The sequence below is a fragment of the Trichosurus vulpecula genome, chromosome 1 (genome assembly GCF_011100635.1).
Source record: "Trichosurus vulpecula isolate mTriVul1 chromosome 1, mTriVul1.pri, whole genome shotgun sequence".
Taxonomy (NCBI): domain Eukaryota; kingdom Metazoa; phylum Chordata; class Mammalia; order Diprotodontia; family Phalangeridae; genus Trichosurus; species Trichosurus vulpecula.
This window is the reverse complement of record NC_050573.1, coordinates 379,705,861-379,721,815: the sequence shown is the minus strand read 5'-3', so window position 1 is coordinate 379,721,815 and position 15,955 is coordinate 379,705,861. Positions and strand designations below refer to the sequence as shown.

Below are 15,955 nucleotides of genomic sequence, written 5' to 3'. Positions count from 1 at the left end.
ATACTATAAGCAATTTGAGAGAGCAGGGAATAGTTTACCTGTCAGATTTATGGGAAAGGGAAGAATTCATGACCAAACAAGAGATAGCATTACAAAATGCAAAATGGATAACTTTGATTATGTTGAATAGAAAAGTTTTTGTACAAACAGCCCATGCAACAAAGATCAGGAGGGAAGCAGAAAATTGGGAAAGACTCTTTACAGTCAGTGTCTCTAATAAAGGCCTCATATCTAAAATATACAGGGAACTGAGTCAAATTTGTAGGAATACAAGTCATTCCCCAATTGAGAAATGGTCAAAGGATATGAACAGGCAGTTTTTAGAGGAAGAAATTCAAGATACCTATAGTCATATGAAAAAAATGCTCTAAATCTCTGTTGATTGGAGAAATGCAAATCAAAACCACTCTTAGGTACTAACATTTTGGCTAACATGACAAAACAGGAAAATGATAAATACTGGAGAGGATGTGGGAAAGTTGGAACATTGTTACGTTATTAGTGGAGTTGTGAACTGATCAAGCCATTCTGGAGAGCAATTTGGAACTATGCCCAAAGGGCTACAAAAATGGTCATACCCTTTGACCCAGCAATACCACTTCTAGGGCTGTATTTCAAAGAGATCATACAAGTGGGAAAGGAATCTGTATGTACAAAAATATTTATAGCAGCTCTTTTCGTGGTGGCAAAGAATTGGAAAAATCAAGGGGATGCCCATCAATTGGAGAATGGCTCAACGAGTTGTGGTATATGAATGTAATGGAATACTATTGTGCTGTAAGAAATGGGGAAGATACAGACTTCATAATAACCTGGAAAGACCTACATGATCTGATGCTGAGTGAGGGGAGCAGAACCAGGAGAACATTATATGTGATTACAGACACAAGGTATCTGTAAGGACCAACTTTGATAGACAGCTCCAAAAGACTCATGATGAAAAAAGCTAGGCACATCCAGAGAAAGAATTATGGAGTCTCAATGCAGATGGAGGCAAAGTTAAAGAAAAAAGAATTGATTCAGTAGATTTCTAGTACAAGAAAATAATTGGAACTATCCTTTTTTCCTTCTCTGAATAAGCATTACTAATTGTGGTGGCGAAATTTTTTTTGTATATTATTTATTTTAGTTTGGTACTTTTGATTGAAGTCTCTTTGGCTTTTATTCTAGGAATTGTATACTAGTTATATTCTAGAAATGTGAAAATTGTTGTGAGGACTTTTAATTGTGTTCCAATTTTATATATTCTCTGTTGAAACCTCCACCAGAATACTGTTCTGATATCTTATCATGGCATAGAGATTAAGTTGGGGTTCTCCAAGGCTGTGCATAGAGAACACAAGTTCAGGCATATCCTACAAAACTGGAGAGGTTTCAAGTACAGTCTCAGTGGTGGGACTGTATGTATGTCTTTCATCCAAGGACAGGCCTGAGTTAGGAAAGGGTCTGTGCCAAAAGGAGTACTAACACTGACAGAAATCATGGCTCCTTGAATTAGTAAAGTAAGTATGCTGGTAAAATCTACTTTATGATCCAGTTTTATTTCTACTTCCTTTTAATTGTTTCCTTTGTAAAATTTGTAGCTGTGAACACATTTAACGTTTCTTATTTTACAGTTGAATCGAGCTGTTCAAACCTTAAAATGAAATCAAAATGATGGAATCTACAATTTTCTCCCCAAAGTCAACCCTTTTTTTTTTTTAAAGCATTGTTAGGAAGTTTGTAAATTAAGAAGAAGCTGGAAGATACAAATGTAGTAGATGAAATAGTTTAGCAGTCATGATGGGAAGAAATTATATGGTACAGCATATCCTTAAGTGTGTGTATGTAGTAAAAATTGCTAAGTACTTATAAGGAAGGAAGAAAATCTGACTTTTCCTGCTGTACAATATTCAGTTATTTGGCTTTAAAAGTAAATTCAAGTGTAGTCAGCAGTGATAAAAATGGCATATGTTATGGGTACTTCCAGTAGATTTGATATGTCAGCATAGAGATGACAATTGAATCTACGGGAACTGAGTCAACAAGTTCAGAAAGTCACATAGTTCAAAAAGAGGAGAGAGGCGAGTCCAGGACAGAACTCTGTGGGACCCTCATAGTTAGCTGGCATGACTTGGATGAAGATCCAGCAGAATTCATGGAGAAGGACTGGTCAGGTAAAGAGTAAGAGCCGTTTCACAAAACCATAGAGAGAGGAGATTATCAGGGAGAAAATGACAGTGTCAGAAACTGCAGAGGTCAAGAAGGATGAGGGTTGAGAAAAGGCCATTTGATGTGTGATTTGTCAACTAAGAGATTGTAACTTTGACATAGTAGTTTCTGTAAAACGATGAAGTCAGAGACCAGGTTATAGAGAGTTAAGAGAAGAGTGAAAGGAAAGGAAGTGGAGGCACCTATTATAGAAGGCCTTCTAGAGGAGTTTAGCCTTAAAAGAGAGGAGAAATACTGGACCAATAGCTAGCAGAGAGAAGTGGATCAAGAGAATTTTTTTCAGGATAGGAAGATATGAGTGTGTTTGCAGGCAGTAAGAAATTAGCCAGAAGATCAGTGTTGTTTTATGATATGTTTTGTTCCATAAATTAAAAATAAATTTTTTAAAAATATTTTTATACCTATGCAACCTCAAACTTATTAAAATGTAATTGATCTAATTTAAATGTTAATTTTATCTACAGTAGCAGAACCAACTATTAATAGTGTTTCTATAACTAAAAAAAGAAAGAAAGGAGCTGGAAGATAAAGTGAATGGAGATAACAGTTCAGTCTGTTGGAGGCGATGATTTGGAATGGGATCAAGGATTGAAGTAGTAGGGGCTGACCTTGGAAAGGAGAAGGGCCACTTCATCATGTGAGATGGAGTGAAGCAGAGGTAGGGGCAGAAAGCATCTGGGTGACAAGTGGAAGGAAGAAGAGGAAACTTGGCAAATGTGGAATACCTGAAACTGAGTAGACCTAGGGCTTTTGAAGGGAGTGAAAAGAATAGGATGGGCTGGTTCCATAGCCACAGTTCTTTAAAACAACAATTTTTGTATCCCTTTTGAAAAAGTATAAATGTAGCCTATATCACTCCTCTCATCCCCTTCTAAAACTGAGTGTGATTAAGAATTATGAAAGTTCTTTGTTGACATTTTAAAAATCACTAGGGCAGTTTTGACTCGATAACACTTCCCCAAAAGCTCAATATGAGAGGAGCATCACAGGCTTCCTAGTACAGTAGAAAGAGTACCTTATTTGTAAAAGGAAGGGAATTTGATTAGATCACCTAAGGTCCCTTCCAACGTTTTCATCTTATTAACACTTTAATTTCCGATTTTTGGTTCAGACAATGATACAGATTTAGTATTCCCCCCTACAACTTAGCCAATAGTTTCTAAGAGTTCATGTCATCTTGTCATCTCCTTCCCCCCACCCCCCAAAAAAATCATTCTCTGTTGCCAACCTGGTACTGGATCTCTCCAAACTTAATTAACTGATTCACAGATGAACTTCATTGGGTTTATGCTTTTCCAGGTTAGGGATGACTTGGAAGACTTGGTATTGTTAGTATAGCTTTTGAGAAGTTTTTAGTCTTTGTTGGCTTGTTTAAAGAAAAAAGCTAATGTAATATTAAATTTTATTAAAGAAGTAGAGTACTTGTTCAGTGGAAAGAATATTGCATTTGAACTTACCTAACTACAACGGGGAGATTTTGTTTAGTTGTCAGTGCCACATTTTAAGAAGAATATTGACAAGTGACTGAGTGTTCAGAAGGAGGATTGTGACCAGGATTTTAAGGAGTCTCGATATCATGTCATATGAGAAGCAGTTGGTGGGTCTTGGAAGAAATGGTGCGGGTGGGATGATTTCTGTCTTCAAACAATTAAAAGGCTACCTCTAGAGGGCAGGACTAGGATAAATAGGCAGAAGTTACAGAAAAACAAGATTTTTTTTTTATTCAGTATGAAGTTTTTTAAGTTAAAGCAGTCAGTGAAAGGAGCTATTTATTACTTGATATGTTCGAGCAGAAGTCGAACGGCTGTCAGTGATATGGCAAAGGTGATTCTTTCCTTCCCTAGGTTGGAGGAGGTGGCCTCAGAGGCTTTTGTTGTTCAGTCATTCAGTTGCATCTGACTCTCTGTGACCCTGTGGACTATGATGGCATGCTGATACTGTCTATGGGATTTTCTTGGCAGAGATAACTGGAGTGGTTTGCCATTTCCATCTTCAGCGGATCGAGGCAAACAGAGGTTAAGTGGCTTGCCTAGCTAATGAGTGTATGAGGCCATATTTGATCTCATGACTCCAAGCTTTATCCACTGAATCTAGCTGCCTCTGTGACCTCAGAGGTCACATATGAACATAGCTTTTAGGGGAGCAATGTTTTCTACATGATATAGTTGGAATTGGAACATCTACTTAGTTTTATTATCTTACTATTTGAGATATTAATTTTGGTTGGGGGCACTAAGGTGTCAACAGTGAAGAAGATTTGAATGTAATCTCAGATTATGATTTGACTTTTTGTTGTTCATTGCTATCAATTCCTTCCTCATAGGCTCTCTTCCTTACTACCATTTTATTAGTAGGAACTAGTAGGGGAACTGATCCTGGTTAGTTATAGTGTATCACACTGGCTTTATTGATATTAGAAGGCTCTTGTATGGTTGATAGAAGAATTTGAGGTTCGGTTTGTTTTGATCCTAGATGAAATGAAGCAGTGGAGTGGAAAGAGTGCTAGAATTGGTATCAGAGAACCTGAGTTTGAATCATGGCTCTGTTACATCACTCTGTGTGAACCTCTGTTTTTCCCTGTGTAAAATAAAACTAAAGTTCCCTTCAGTTCTAAATCTGTTATCCCATACATTTTATTTTTAGATTCCGTTGTGTTTAAAGGGATGTCAACCTTAATGGAACTTAGTGGGTGGTCTTGTTATTTGAGTTTTTCATGCATTTTGTAACCTCTCCCCCTCTTTTTTTTTTTCAACAGAAGGCAGACAGTAACAAGCACCCCTTGCTGGATTGAACTTCATCTGAATGGACCCCTACAATGGTTGGACAAAGTATTAACTCAGATGGGATCCCCTTCAGTGCGTTGCTCAAGCATGTCATAAGACCTTCACATCCTAGTTCCAGTGGACTAAATATTTAGTCCTGTCAACAGACTTAAGATAGCGGCTCGTCTGTCGTAGTATTTTTGTGTGGTCTCCATGAACTGTTTACTATCCAAAAATTCAAGAGAGAAAAAACAGCACTTGAGGTCTCATCATTTAAAGCACCTTGTGGATTCTGTTTCCTATTACTCTATTAGATGGAAAAATTAGTGTATAGAAATACCTTCTTCTGAAAGGAGGAAGGGGAGGTTTTAAAGACTTAATGGTGTCTTATTGGGCATAAAACTGAGTGTCCCAAAGGATTAATAATTACATAAATAGTTGTGTACAGGTAATGTATCATGATCTCCAATATCACAGTATTGTTGTGCTATTCATACATTTTTAGTTTCCATAAATAGGTGTGTGTGCACTGCTTCTTGATTTAGGCAGACCTTCCATAAAATTGCAAATACTTAAGCTGTTATCCCCACTTTTCCATTATTTTTGTGTTTTTTTAAAATATATGCACACATATATACATGTACTTATATAATCAGATCTTCATTTTGTCATAAAGAAGCAGATTTTCCTTGTCAAAAACTGATTTTTCCTGACTTTTACCAAAAATAAACTGGTGGGGGAACAAAAGTGGGTTAACCTTTTGAAATCCTAGACCTTTGGTGTGTTCAGTGGGGCTTGGTTGAATTACTGTTAATGCCATTATTTTAGAAATCATCAATGTGTTGTTTTTTTAAATCTCCTCCTTATCTTCCCTCCTTTCTCCCACTATCATTCTTATACCAAAACAGCGTAGCATGACATCTGTTGCCAGTAATGGTTGCACTGATACTGCTGGCACAAGTTAATTCTGGGGTATAATTAAAATTCATATTTAGTGAATCCCCTTGTCCTACAAATTTTGACAAATAGTAATTGACTTGTGCAAACTTAGCAGTTTATGGATTTATCCTTTGCACCTCATATGTACAGGTGGCAGTATAATTTTTTTCAGGGATAAGCTAGATTTATTTCAGTATATTTATCTTTTTTTAAAAACTCAATGTGTAAGTTTAAATACACTGATTTTTTTTAAGTATTTCAAAATATTTCAGTAACAAACCATATTTTTTGATTTGAGTGGTTTCATATTGATTAGTTACCAGATTGTGTTATGTACATTATGAAATAAGGGCCTTGTATAAACGTAATCACTTCAGAAAATGTCTAGAAAGAGGGGGGCTGAGGAGCACTCGGCAAAGAAGGATTGTTTTTATGATTTGCTGTACTCAAAGATTTACAGTTTCCATCACATTCTAAAATTACACAACTGCAGAATTAAAGGGCTGGAAAGGGCCTCAGATTTTCTTGTTTACATATTGCCCACAGTCAGGATTGAACTTAACGCTGAATTTTAGGTGGTTGTCTATCCTAATCTTATTTAAAAGTCTCAAGGGAAGGAGATTCCAGAAGCTCCTTTGGTACTCCTTTATGTCAGCAAATAATTCTTTCTTAATCTAACTTTAATTTCTCTTACTATAGGTGTTTCCTTCTGTTCCATCCTTGATGGAAATGGAAAGGCTTTCTTCCTCATTTCCCAAGAGATCTTAGCTTCTAACTCAGCTCTTTAATCACTTTTGGTTGTTCTTGCTCCCCTGGTTTCCATATACCTTTTTGTTCATAGCTGCAAATTTGGCATGGTACTTATTAAGTACCTCATTTAATTGAGATTCAGATTTTTGTTTTAAATAAAGATTTGCTCTACAAAGATGCAGATTGAAGAATCTGAGAGAATGAGTCCCTGATTCGTTTTGCTTGACAAGTGTCCTCAGCCTGTAAAAACACTGCTTCAGCTGTTATGGCTGTTCAATTTTTCCTCTACTTGAAGTCCTTGCTGCTCAAGTCTGCTACCATAGCTTCCAAAGCTGTCACCACCACTGTTTTAAAGCTGCCATCACTGCAGTAATAACGCTGCAGTGGCCACTGCCTCTCCCAGACCTCCTGCCGACAGTGGGGTTCCAGCTTTGAACTACTCAGCCTATTTTAGCAATTGCTACCTTTGAAGCTGGTATGAGCTTCTAAAGCGATCAGCGCCAGAGCTGTTGTGCTGCCATCAGGAGCTGTTGTTAATGCCAGTGGAACCCAAGACGCTTCTAAAGTTTTCCTTCACCTGATTGACAGCTTTCTTTGGACTGGTAGTTGAGGCAGGAGCGTTAGCAAACATTGCCATTGATACCAGGTGAGACAGTAACATCTGGCATTGTCAACATATTAAGCAGGGGAGCATATTTCTACAGAGTAATGGAAATTAATGGGAGTGAATTATTTTCCTGTATAAAATTAAGCTTTACACAGAACTTTCTATAAACACCTCTGTTGCACGAAGCAACCATACCTGTATATTGGAATTACTTCATGGTGGTGGTTAGTTACACTTCTGTGAACAGTATATCCCAGTGTCATGTTAACTTTTTAATGAAAATACATTGCTGTCTCATTTTATTTGTTTCTACTATGTCTCAGTTTTTGCTGTTCTTGAGCCTAGCCAGTGATTAGTTACTATCTTCTTGTTGTGGCCTTTTTAATTTACCTTTTAAGTGCACTATTTCTACTTGGAATAGATTTCCCTCTCTACTGAATTATATTTTTACATATCAAGATTATTTAGAATTTTATTCTCCAAGGTGCTAGCATTTTCTCCCCGACTTATTAGCATCAGTGAATGAACTGGGTGATCAAGTTCCCTATTTCATCATATCAGCCATTAGTTAAAAATATGAATTCATACCAGACCTAAGTCAACCATTTGGAACACTGTTACTTTTTGCCCTTGCCTTTCTTGCCCATGATAACTAACCTTCAGTGGTTAGCTTCCAAGGATGACATTCCAGGTAGTTGTATACTTACTGTTGTTGGTCATATTTTTATATCATGTAGGAAAAGAAGAGCCCTTAAAGTACAAGCATATTATACCTTCTGTTCCCTCTATTTTGGAGGCCTTCCTATCGTTCTATAGAAAGGAATATGACAGTTTTCCGGTGTTATAAGTAAGCCTATATTTGCCCATGTTTGTGTTTTTGAAAAATTATTTAATATTTTCTCTTTCTCTAAAATACTTTCTCTGAACAATATACAGTTCTTTATTAATCCAACTTTCCATAAAATTCCTCTTATTTCCTTTAATATGTTGCTTTTTTCTTATAATTCTGAATTATACCATTTATTGATTACTTTCACTAAGGTGAAAAGCAGTTAATGTTTCCATTAAGATAAAATAAAACATTATGCTTAACCTAATAGAGTTCTCTTCCTCTGCCAAAAAAAAACAAAGTTGCCCTGACATACTTTAGGAACTTAGGAGATTAAAAAAAAAAAAACAATCCATCTACACATTGATTGAGTGCCTGCTATTTCTAAAGTACTGTACTAGGCCATGGCAAGGAGAGGTGGGGGCCTTGGTTAGAAACACATATACAGTATAGCTCCTGTCTTTTAAACATTTTAATCTTTCAGGCTCTTCCTAGCCTTTCCTGTCCAATTATATCTCAATCTTGCCAATTAAGTCGTCTGTATTTTTAGGGGGAAAGTAAGTGTTTGATTTATTCCCAGTTCTTCCTGTGTTGGCATTTTTATATGCCAGATATTTTTTCTTATGTTTTTGCCTTGCTTTCCTTAATCTTCCATGTAGCTCACTGAACCTAATGAACTCTTTTTACTAGGCTAGCTAATATTTTGTCTATAATACACTTCTCTAAAATTAATATATTCTAATGTAAATATTCTTGATGAAGTCCCTTCATCCACTCATGAGTTTTATATGAGAGTACCTTCTCTTTTCCTTCTTAATACCTGAGGATTAGAATTTATTCATGACCTTATGGATAAGCAATGTAGAGTGGCATTGGCTGAGATGAAAAGACAGCTCCAGTCCTGGTACTACATTTTAGTCAACACATTAATGGCTATATTCTTACCGAGTAGTGAGATGTGCTTTCTGGAAGTTGTAGCCATTGAGTTACCATTACTTTTGGTCCTTTCGGGTTATTATACTTAATGTAAATAGAGGCTGAGATGAAACTATCAATTTCCAGAGGAAATTTTGCATTTCTGTCCAGAATGCCAGCTAAACCACTCCAACATATCCTTGTTCCATATGATAGCAGTCGGCTGCATATGTTTTGAGCAGAAGCTGGGTCATTGTTCAAGGTCAAAGTAACTCCGTAAGTAATAGAATTTATACTGAGAATAACTTGTGGTCCTCCAAATACTGAGAAGTTACTTAGATCTTAGCAGAAAACAAAGCTATCCTGTACCGCTTTTTATTCTCATTGAAAGCCTTTATTGCTTTACAGATTACTTTTTTATATCAGACCTGTAGTCAGTTTTAGGATCGTAGCCTGGAGTTAAAAAGGATTTTTAAAGTTCAGTGCATTGACTTAAGAACTCGTGTGATTTAATGAGTATTGCCTTCCTTCCCCCATATGTTTAGATCACCTTGGAAGTGCCAGGACTAAACCTAACTCACCTTGAATGCTTGGGATGGGCCAGATAATCAGTTATTTCCAGTCCTGTCTGTACATCTCAGAAGAATGGATTCTCTAAGTGTTCTTCAAAACTTCCTAACTAAATAAAAGCCAAAGGATATGGCTAGATTTGTATCTACTATATAAATGCAAGCCCTATATGCCTGTTTAGTTGGCCACAGTGGGCTTTCATGACGGTAACTGGTAGAAATTTGAGAACTCTGGCAAGGGGTAAGGGGTGGTGAAGGGGGCACTGTTTCTTTCTCCTTCCATTTCTCCTAGGTCCGTCTTCCCGAAATAGGGTGGGATGGGTGAGCAAAAGAATAGTTGCTAAAAAGAAATCTTCCCTTTTAAAAATCTTCTAAACATATATATATATATATATAATTTTTTTTTTTTTTGGTAAGCAATTCTTACCATCCACCCAATTTGCTCTGGCTGTTTGGTTTCTTTTACTGAAGTGTGAAAAAAAAAAGCCTCCCTGAGGAGAGAATAAACCCTATTTTAGCAAATGTATATATTCTTGCTTTGATAATACAGTAGTGATTTGTGTAAGTCATAACCCCATAGTTTATCGTAGGTAATATGCTACATTCATGAATCTTGTTTATTAGTCTGATAGTAATAAATAAAACACAAAGTACTTTATCTTTACCATACACATACTTCATTTTTTACCACAGTTTTTATAGCATAAATATCCATAATGTAATTAGTGATGAAAAAGTTATACTACTATCATTTTTTTATTTTAAAAAGTAAACATTTTTAACACTTAATTGTGCTTGCGGTGTTAGGCAATAACAAGCAGTTCTGCATTTGTCTAGCTAGATCACAGAATTTAAGACAAAATAAACATGTTCTAATGAAAGAGTATTCCTTTTGCAAATCTATTCCCTAGGTTTGATTTATTTGTACACTAAAGTTAGAGCATACATTGATAATTGTGGGCCTAGGGAGTCAATCTTTGAGGAAAATCTTTCTTCATCATGTTCTCTTTCCAACTATTTGAAGCAAGATTATGGGAATTAGTTGGTATAGGGTATTTTCATTTTCAAAAAGGAAAAAAACTGGATTATATATTTTCGCTCAGATAATCTCAAAATTGTATACTTAAATACTATAACTGGATAAAACTAATAGTACCTCTTGAAAATTTTTCAGACCAGTTCAATTGCACTTTAGGGGATTTGACTGAAATACAGGTTTTGCATACTTTAATGTGTTTTGGACTCTCAATACACTGCTCACTTAGGCTTTCCTCTTAAGCTATAATTTACCTAAGTATTCCTGACTACATGTAAAATAGGCACCTTTGAATATAGTATTTCTGGAGTCCCCAGTCTTTTATGCAAGACTCATATGGAGAAACTAGCCATTGGCAAATATCTTGAAAATGTGTTTGGGCTGATAGCCTTAAAGGCAGCCTTATGCTGCTGAAAATGTTTGAAAAACAAATCCTAATGTGTTCTGCAGCAACTCTGGGAGAAGCTGAGTAAAGGTGAGTAGAAAATGTTTCCCTTTTTCCTGTTTTTCCATCATTCCATGCCTACTTGAGTCTTTTCCTTTCTTACCAGGGGATATACTAATAATATCCCTATTGCTTTAATATTGGGTGTCTGCAAATTATTTGGCGTTTGAAAGAGCATCAAGTACGGTTGGTGTGCAAAGTTACGGGAAATGATGACTAAAGACACCAGAAGAGAATTGTAATGAATCTGGTAACACAGGTAGGGTAGTTGATGGAACAAAGAAAGTGGCAACAAATTTGCTATGTTTTCTGGAAACTGTATGTATGTATATGTATGTATAAATCATGTGTTCTTATTGGGATAAGTTAAACCTAGAGTTTTGAGTCGTTCATAGTAAAAAACTAAGGGATGATTTATGAATTAATTCTCTGCTGAAGAACATTTCAGCATTAGCGCTGTCTCTCACTGTATTTCCTAAAATGCCCTGTTCCAAGTGTGCACAGCCAGAATGTGATGTTGTATTCAGTTTCAATGAATGTTCTATTGGGATTTTTGACAATGCACCAGCTAGTCAGGAAAAGGAATTGGGTGTTCAGGAGAATATTTTACAGCTACTCTATTCTTATGGCCTCACACACCTAAGGTGCTTACCAGCTAGAACACTGACCATGTGGGGTGAGATTTTCTGGAGTGGCATTAATTTTATAATGCAATATGAAGGATGCAGAGTCAGCTATAATTTTCCTACATGGTTTTAAATGACTGCATCCTCAGTGCACTGTGATAGATGTGTTCTTTGTAAGCTTTAATGTTATGGTAGTCAAGAGTCCATTGTGATTTTTTTTGTTTATGAAGCTGAGGCTTTATTGCAAGCTGGTTTTCAAGTTAAAATATTGTGAAATACTGATTTCCTTCACTCCACCCACACCAAATATTTTAGTCTATTTAAAGTACAAAAATAGTTCTGCTTAAGAAAACATTGCTTAAATGTACTGTAATTCCTGGTCACTTTATATATACATATATATGTGCTTTAACTTTTACTTTGTTTGCTCTTTTCCTGTGTTAACAGTACTTTCACAACTAAAAGGTGAATTTTTTTTCCCTAGCATTAAAAAGAGCCATTTGAGATGTTTACCATGTTACTATGAAAGGTGTTTGTTTTCTTTTTTTAGATTAAGAAATTTAATTTTTTTTTCTTGAGCAATGGAAGGCATGACATGTTTCAGAGTGTTCTTAAGTATTTTCCTTTAGGTTACACTGAAATGAAAAATGTGCTTCACCTGGGTGAGTACTTCACTCTAAGGTATTGCAGTGATTTCAAAGGAATAAATTATTTATCTTCAATACTGGATATAGCTGACCTATATACTTTATTGGTAACAGGGGATAACTGTCCTTCGTAATTGCTGGTAATTTAGTTAGTCTTAGTTCATAACCTGCATATCTTAAATTAATAATTGGGTTCATAAGAAATGTGTTGGAAACAAGCCCATTCTAAAAGATTATTTATATCTTTTAATGAACTCTTTGAAAATGAATTTTTTAAAAAAAATATACTGTAATGGAAATAGGTGCTTCTCAGAAAAAAGGGAAACTTTTAAAGGGGCCTACTTCAATACGGGTTAGTTAGATGGCATCACATTATCATTGGGTGACTAAAACTTTAAAGAGCTCTACTTAGATCTGAGCTTTTGCAGCTACATACACAGTTAAACACTTTTCCTATGTAGGAAGCTATGTTTTATTTAACTTATTTTTATACAAACATGGCAAAGGATGCTGAATTCCTGAAAATTAAATACACTTAGAGCTCTCTGGGAAACTTCAATTCAGATACCTACTATAGTCAGCAGACGTTCTTGAAATAATCATCCAGAAACTTCTGTGTTTCTCTGACTTAAAGCTGTCTTCCATTTCCTTTTCCTACTTCCTATTACATAGGCATGAAGGATTTTGATTACAGTCTGCTTTTTAGAGGCAGCTGTCTTGAGCTGATGATGAACCTGAAGATTACAGATATGTACTAGTGGGGACCCTGCACACAACAAATTACATTTTATCAGTGCAGGAATGAAGTGATTAAATTGTCGAACCTAGCCAGTAAATCAAGGTCAGCGTGTCCTTGAAAAAAGGGTCATGAAGAAAGTATAGCAGCAGACTAGACTAAAATACCAGATACTGGTAGTTTAACATAACCATATGACTCTGAAATACACACCAGGTACAGCTGTTGCATTTGGCCACTCGCAAGTGACTTGACTTCCTCTACCAAATCATAAAAAACTATAAGCCTGCTGTATGCAAGGCATTAATTAGGTGCTAAAAGAGTATCCTTGAGTTTAGAATCTACATGTTTTATAAATAAAAGAACAAAAGTATTAAAAGTTGGGGACTAAAATATTACAAAATGTTGACAAATTGCTGAATGGTTTGCATAGAAAATAATTGATCTATTTTGGAGGCAGGGGAAATCACTTCAGACTGTCAGGTGGCTTTATAGAGGCTGTGGGATTTGAGCAGGATTCTGAAAGCATTTCCTTCAGGTTGTGGAACAACATGAACAGAAGGCCTTGGAATGCAGCTGCTATATTTTAGAACTGGGTGTGTGAAGGAAAAGTGGAAGTTAACAGATACCTGGCAAACTGCTCTTATAAGCAGATATGGGACAACCACAGAGTAGACGTTTTAGAACATCCTGAAGCATGCATCTAGCACCCTAGAGCAGAAAGAAACTGTTACCTGTCTAGGAGTCCAAAGCAGTTGAATCCAGTGGTGTATTGGGGAATGGTGATCAGTGGAGGTATGAGAAAATGTCCCAAGGCAAAATTGTACAGCTGAAAAAGTCTGATAGTATTTCTAGAGGATAATTTTTATATGTGTGCAGCATTGAAAAGTGAGTCGTCATGTTCACACTCAATTGTGGCAATAGTCAAATGTAAAGTACTCCAAAAGTCTTCGTGTAGGTTTAAATTATTAAAGCAAGTTATGAAGTTATTGATAGGTTAATAAAGCTTAAAACTGCAGTAAGAATTTTGGGACACCCTGTTGAAATTGTAGACTGGTATCACTTCAGTTGAATTATTAAAGCATTACATTGCTCCGTGCCCACTGATCTTCACAGAGCAATTTACAGCAGAAAAACTAGGTTTCTCAGCTTAATTTTTTCACTTTAATGATCTCTGCCTACCTACATATTTTAATAGTAATGCAGTTACTAGTGAATGGCAATAGCTAGTTACAATTTTAAGCAAGCCCCCCGTACTGTGTAAAAGTAAAAGAATAAGCCTCAGAAAGGATGACCCACTTACTTCAGAATGAAGCTTGGGAGTACTTTTTCAGTGAAATGACTACCTCATCATAGTTTTAACATTGGAATAAAAGTGTCTTTTAGGAATGTCTACCCCTTTTACATAGAAAAATCTATTTAGTAACCTCATTTTACCCAAGAACCACAAGCTACTTATTTCCAACTTTTAAAACCAAGATACTAAGTAATATGTGGTATCACTGCATTTTTTATCTACTCATCCCCCTGCCCCCACCAAAAAAAAAAATCTGAGGAATTTTTCAGAGATAATTGAATGTTTTCATCTGTAACAGAATTAGTAGCTTGCAAACCACTGTGGTTTCTTGCTATGCTGTGAAGTTGTTAAAGAGTATGTTTTCCGTTACATGCTAGATATAGGAAGAATGAGATAAATAATTTATGATTTTTACTCTAAAATGAAGGCCATTGACAAAATGTATTGAAATAGATTAGTTTTCAATTAAAGCATCAATCTTTTTGTGTCTTTTGTGGTTTTTATGTGCCCATCTAATTTAATACATTGTAAAGTCAAACCTTGATTCATTAGGTTAGAAACTAAGCTCTGCCAATAAAAGTTTTGTGAAATGATATTTCTAAAGGTGAATATATAGTGTATATTTTCTCACTTGATGTAATTGTTTCATCTGCCAACACACTACCCTTTATCATTCCCACCATTAACATACCCTGCCCTTAGAAAAAATTTAAAAGCCCTTAGTAATTTGTGGCATATCTAGGTTATTTAACAGAGAGTTGATATTTACTGAAATTGAAGAAGTTAGTCAAAGGATATGGCTTGTTCTTTTTCTGACAATGTCAGCATTTAACCAGAAATCATCTTTGAAGATGTTAATGTTTTTCATATATTCATGGTTAATTGCCTTGAGCCTGACGGGATTTAGAGTCAATGATGTGTAATAATTGGATAAAAGGTATATTGAAAGCACAACCAATTTCAAAACTCACAACTGTTAAAAAAAAATCCAGCTACTGTAATGATTGGATTGGGACAGTCCGTTGGACAAGCAATATCCCAAAATTAGAAGACAATTCAATCATTTCTCATCTAGAATTATTTGGGTACTTGGCAGCCAGAATAGGAATACCTTTTAAAACTGCTATAGTTAGAGGATTCTGTTTAAAAATTGTAATCACTTGCAGTTCCTATGGGGAAACTTAGCTCATTCACCCTTATTTTTGCTATTATGGACACTCCTTCCAAAGATGGAGATTATAACCTTCTTAGACTTTGACACCTCCTAGGTCTTTGACAGATTGTTTGGCTGAAAAAGTAACCCCCACCCCCATCCCTTCCAACTACAAGCTTCTACAAATTTAGTTAGACTTGGACCTTGACCCCTTCTACAGAATGTGCCAACTGTTACAGTTTTCAAGGACTCATAGGGTCAACATTCTGCAGGAGACAATGAAAGTGGAATTTTAATGAAGAATGGTAAAAAGCAAAAATCCCACATTTATATAGGTGAGGTGCCTTAATTCTTTTTGGATGAAGGAACAAAAAACAGTCAATTCAGCCATCCCTTTGTCAAATGTTTTTTTTTTTTCCAAGAAAGTCACAAT

The 15,955-nt window shown here is 35.8% G+C and overlaps 1 protein-coding gene across 1 annotated transcript in view; it reads left to right on the top strand.

The window, feature by feature from the left end:
• The window catches only part of SMAD2 (SMAD family member 2), a 90,067-nt gene extending 83,214 nt beyond the window's left edge, over window positions 1–6,853 (top strand). The window contains exon 11 of the mRNA XM_036756344.1: window positions 4,967–6,853. Coding sequence (XP_036612239.1) covers window positions 4,967–5,090 — 124 coding nt within the window. The 3' untranslated portion in view covers window positions 5,091–6,853. The remainder of the gene's footprint in view (window positions 1–4,966) is intronic.
• Window positions 6,854–15,955: the final 9,102 nt, after the last annotated feature.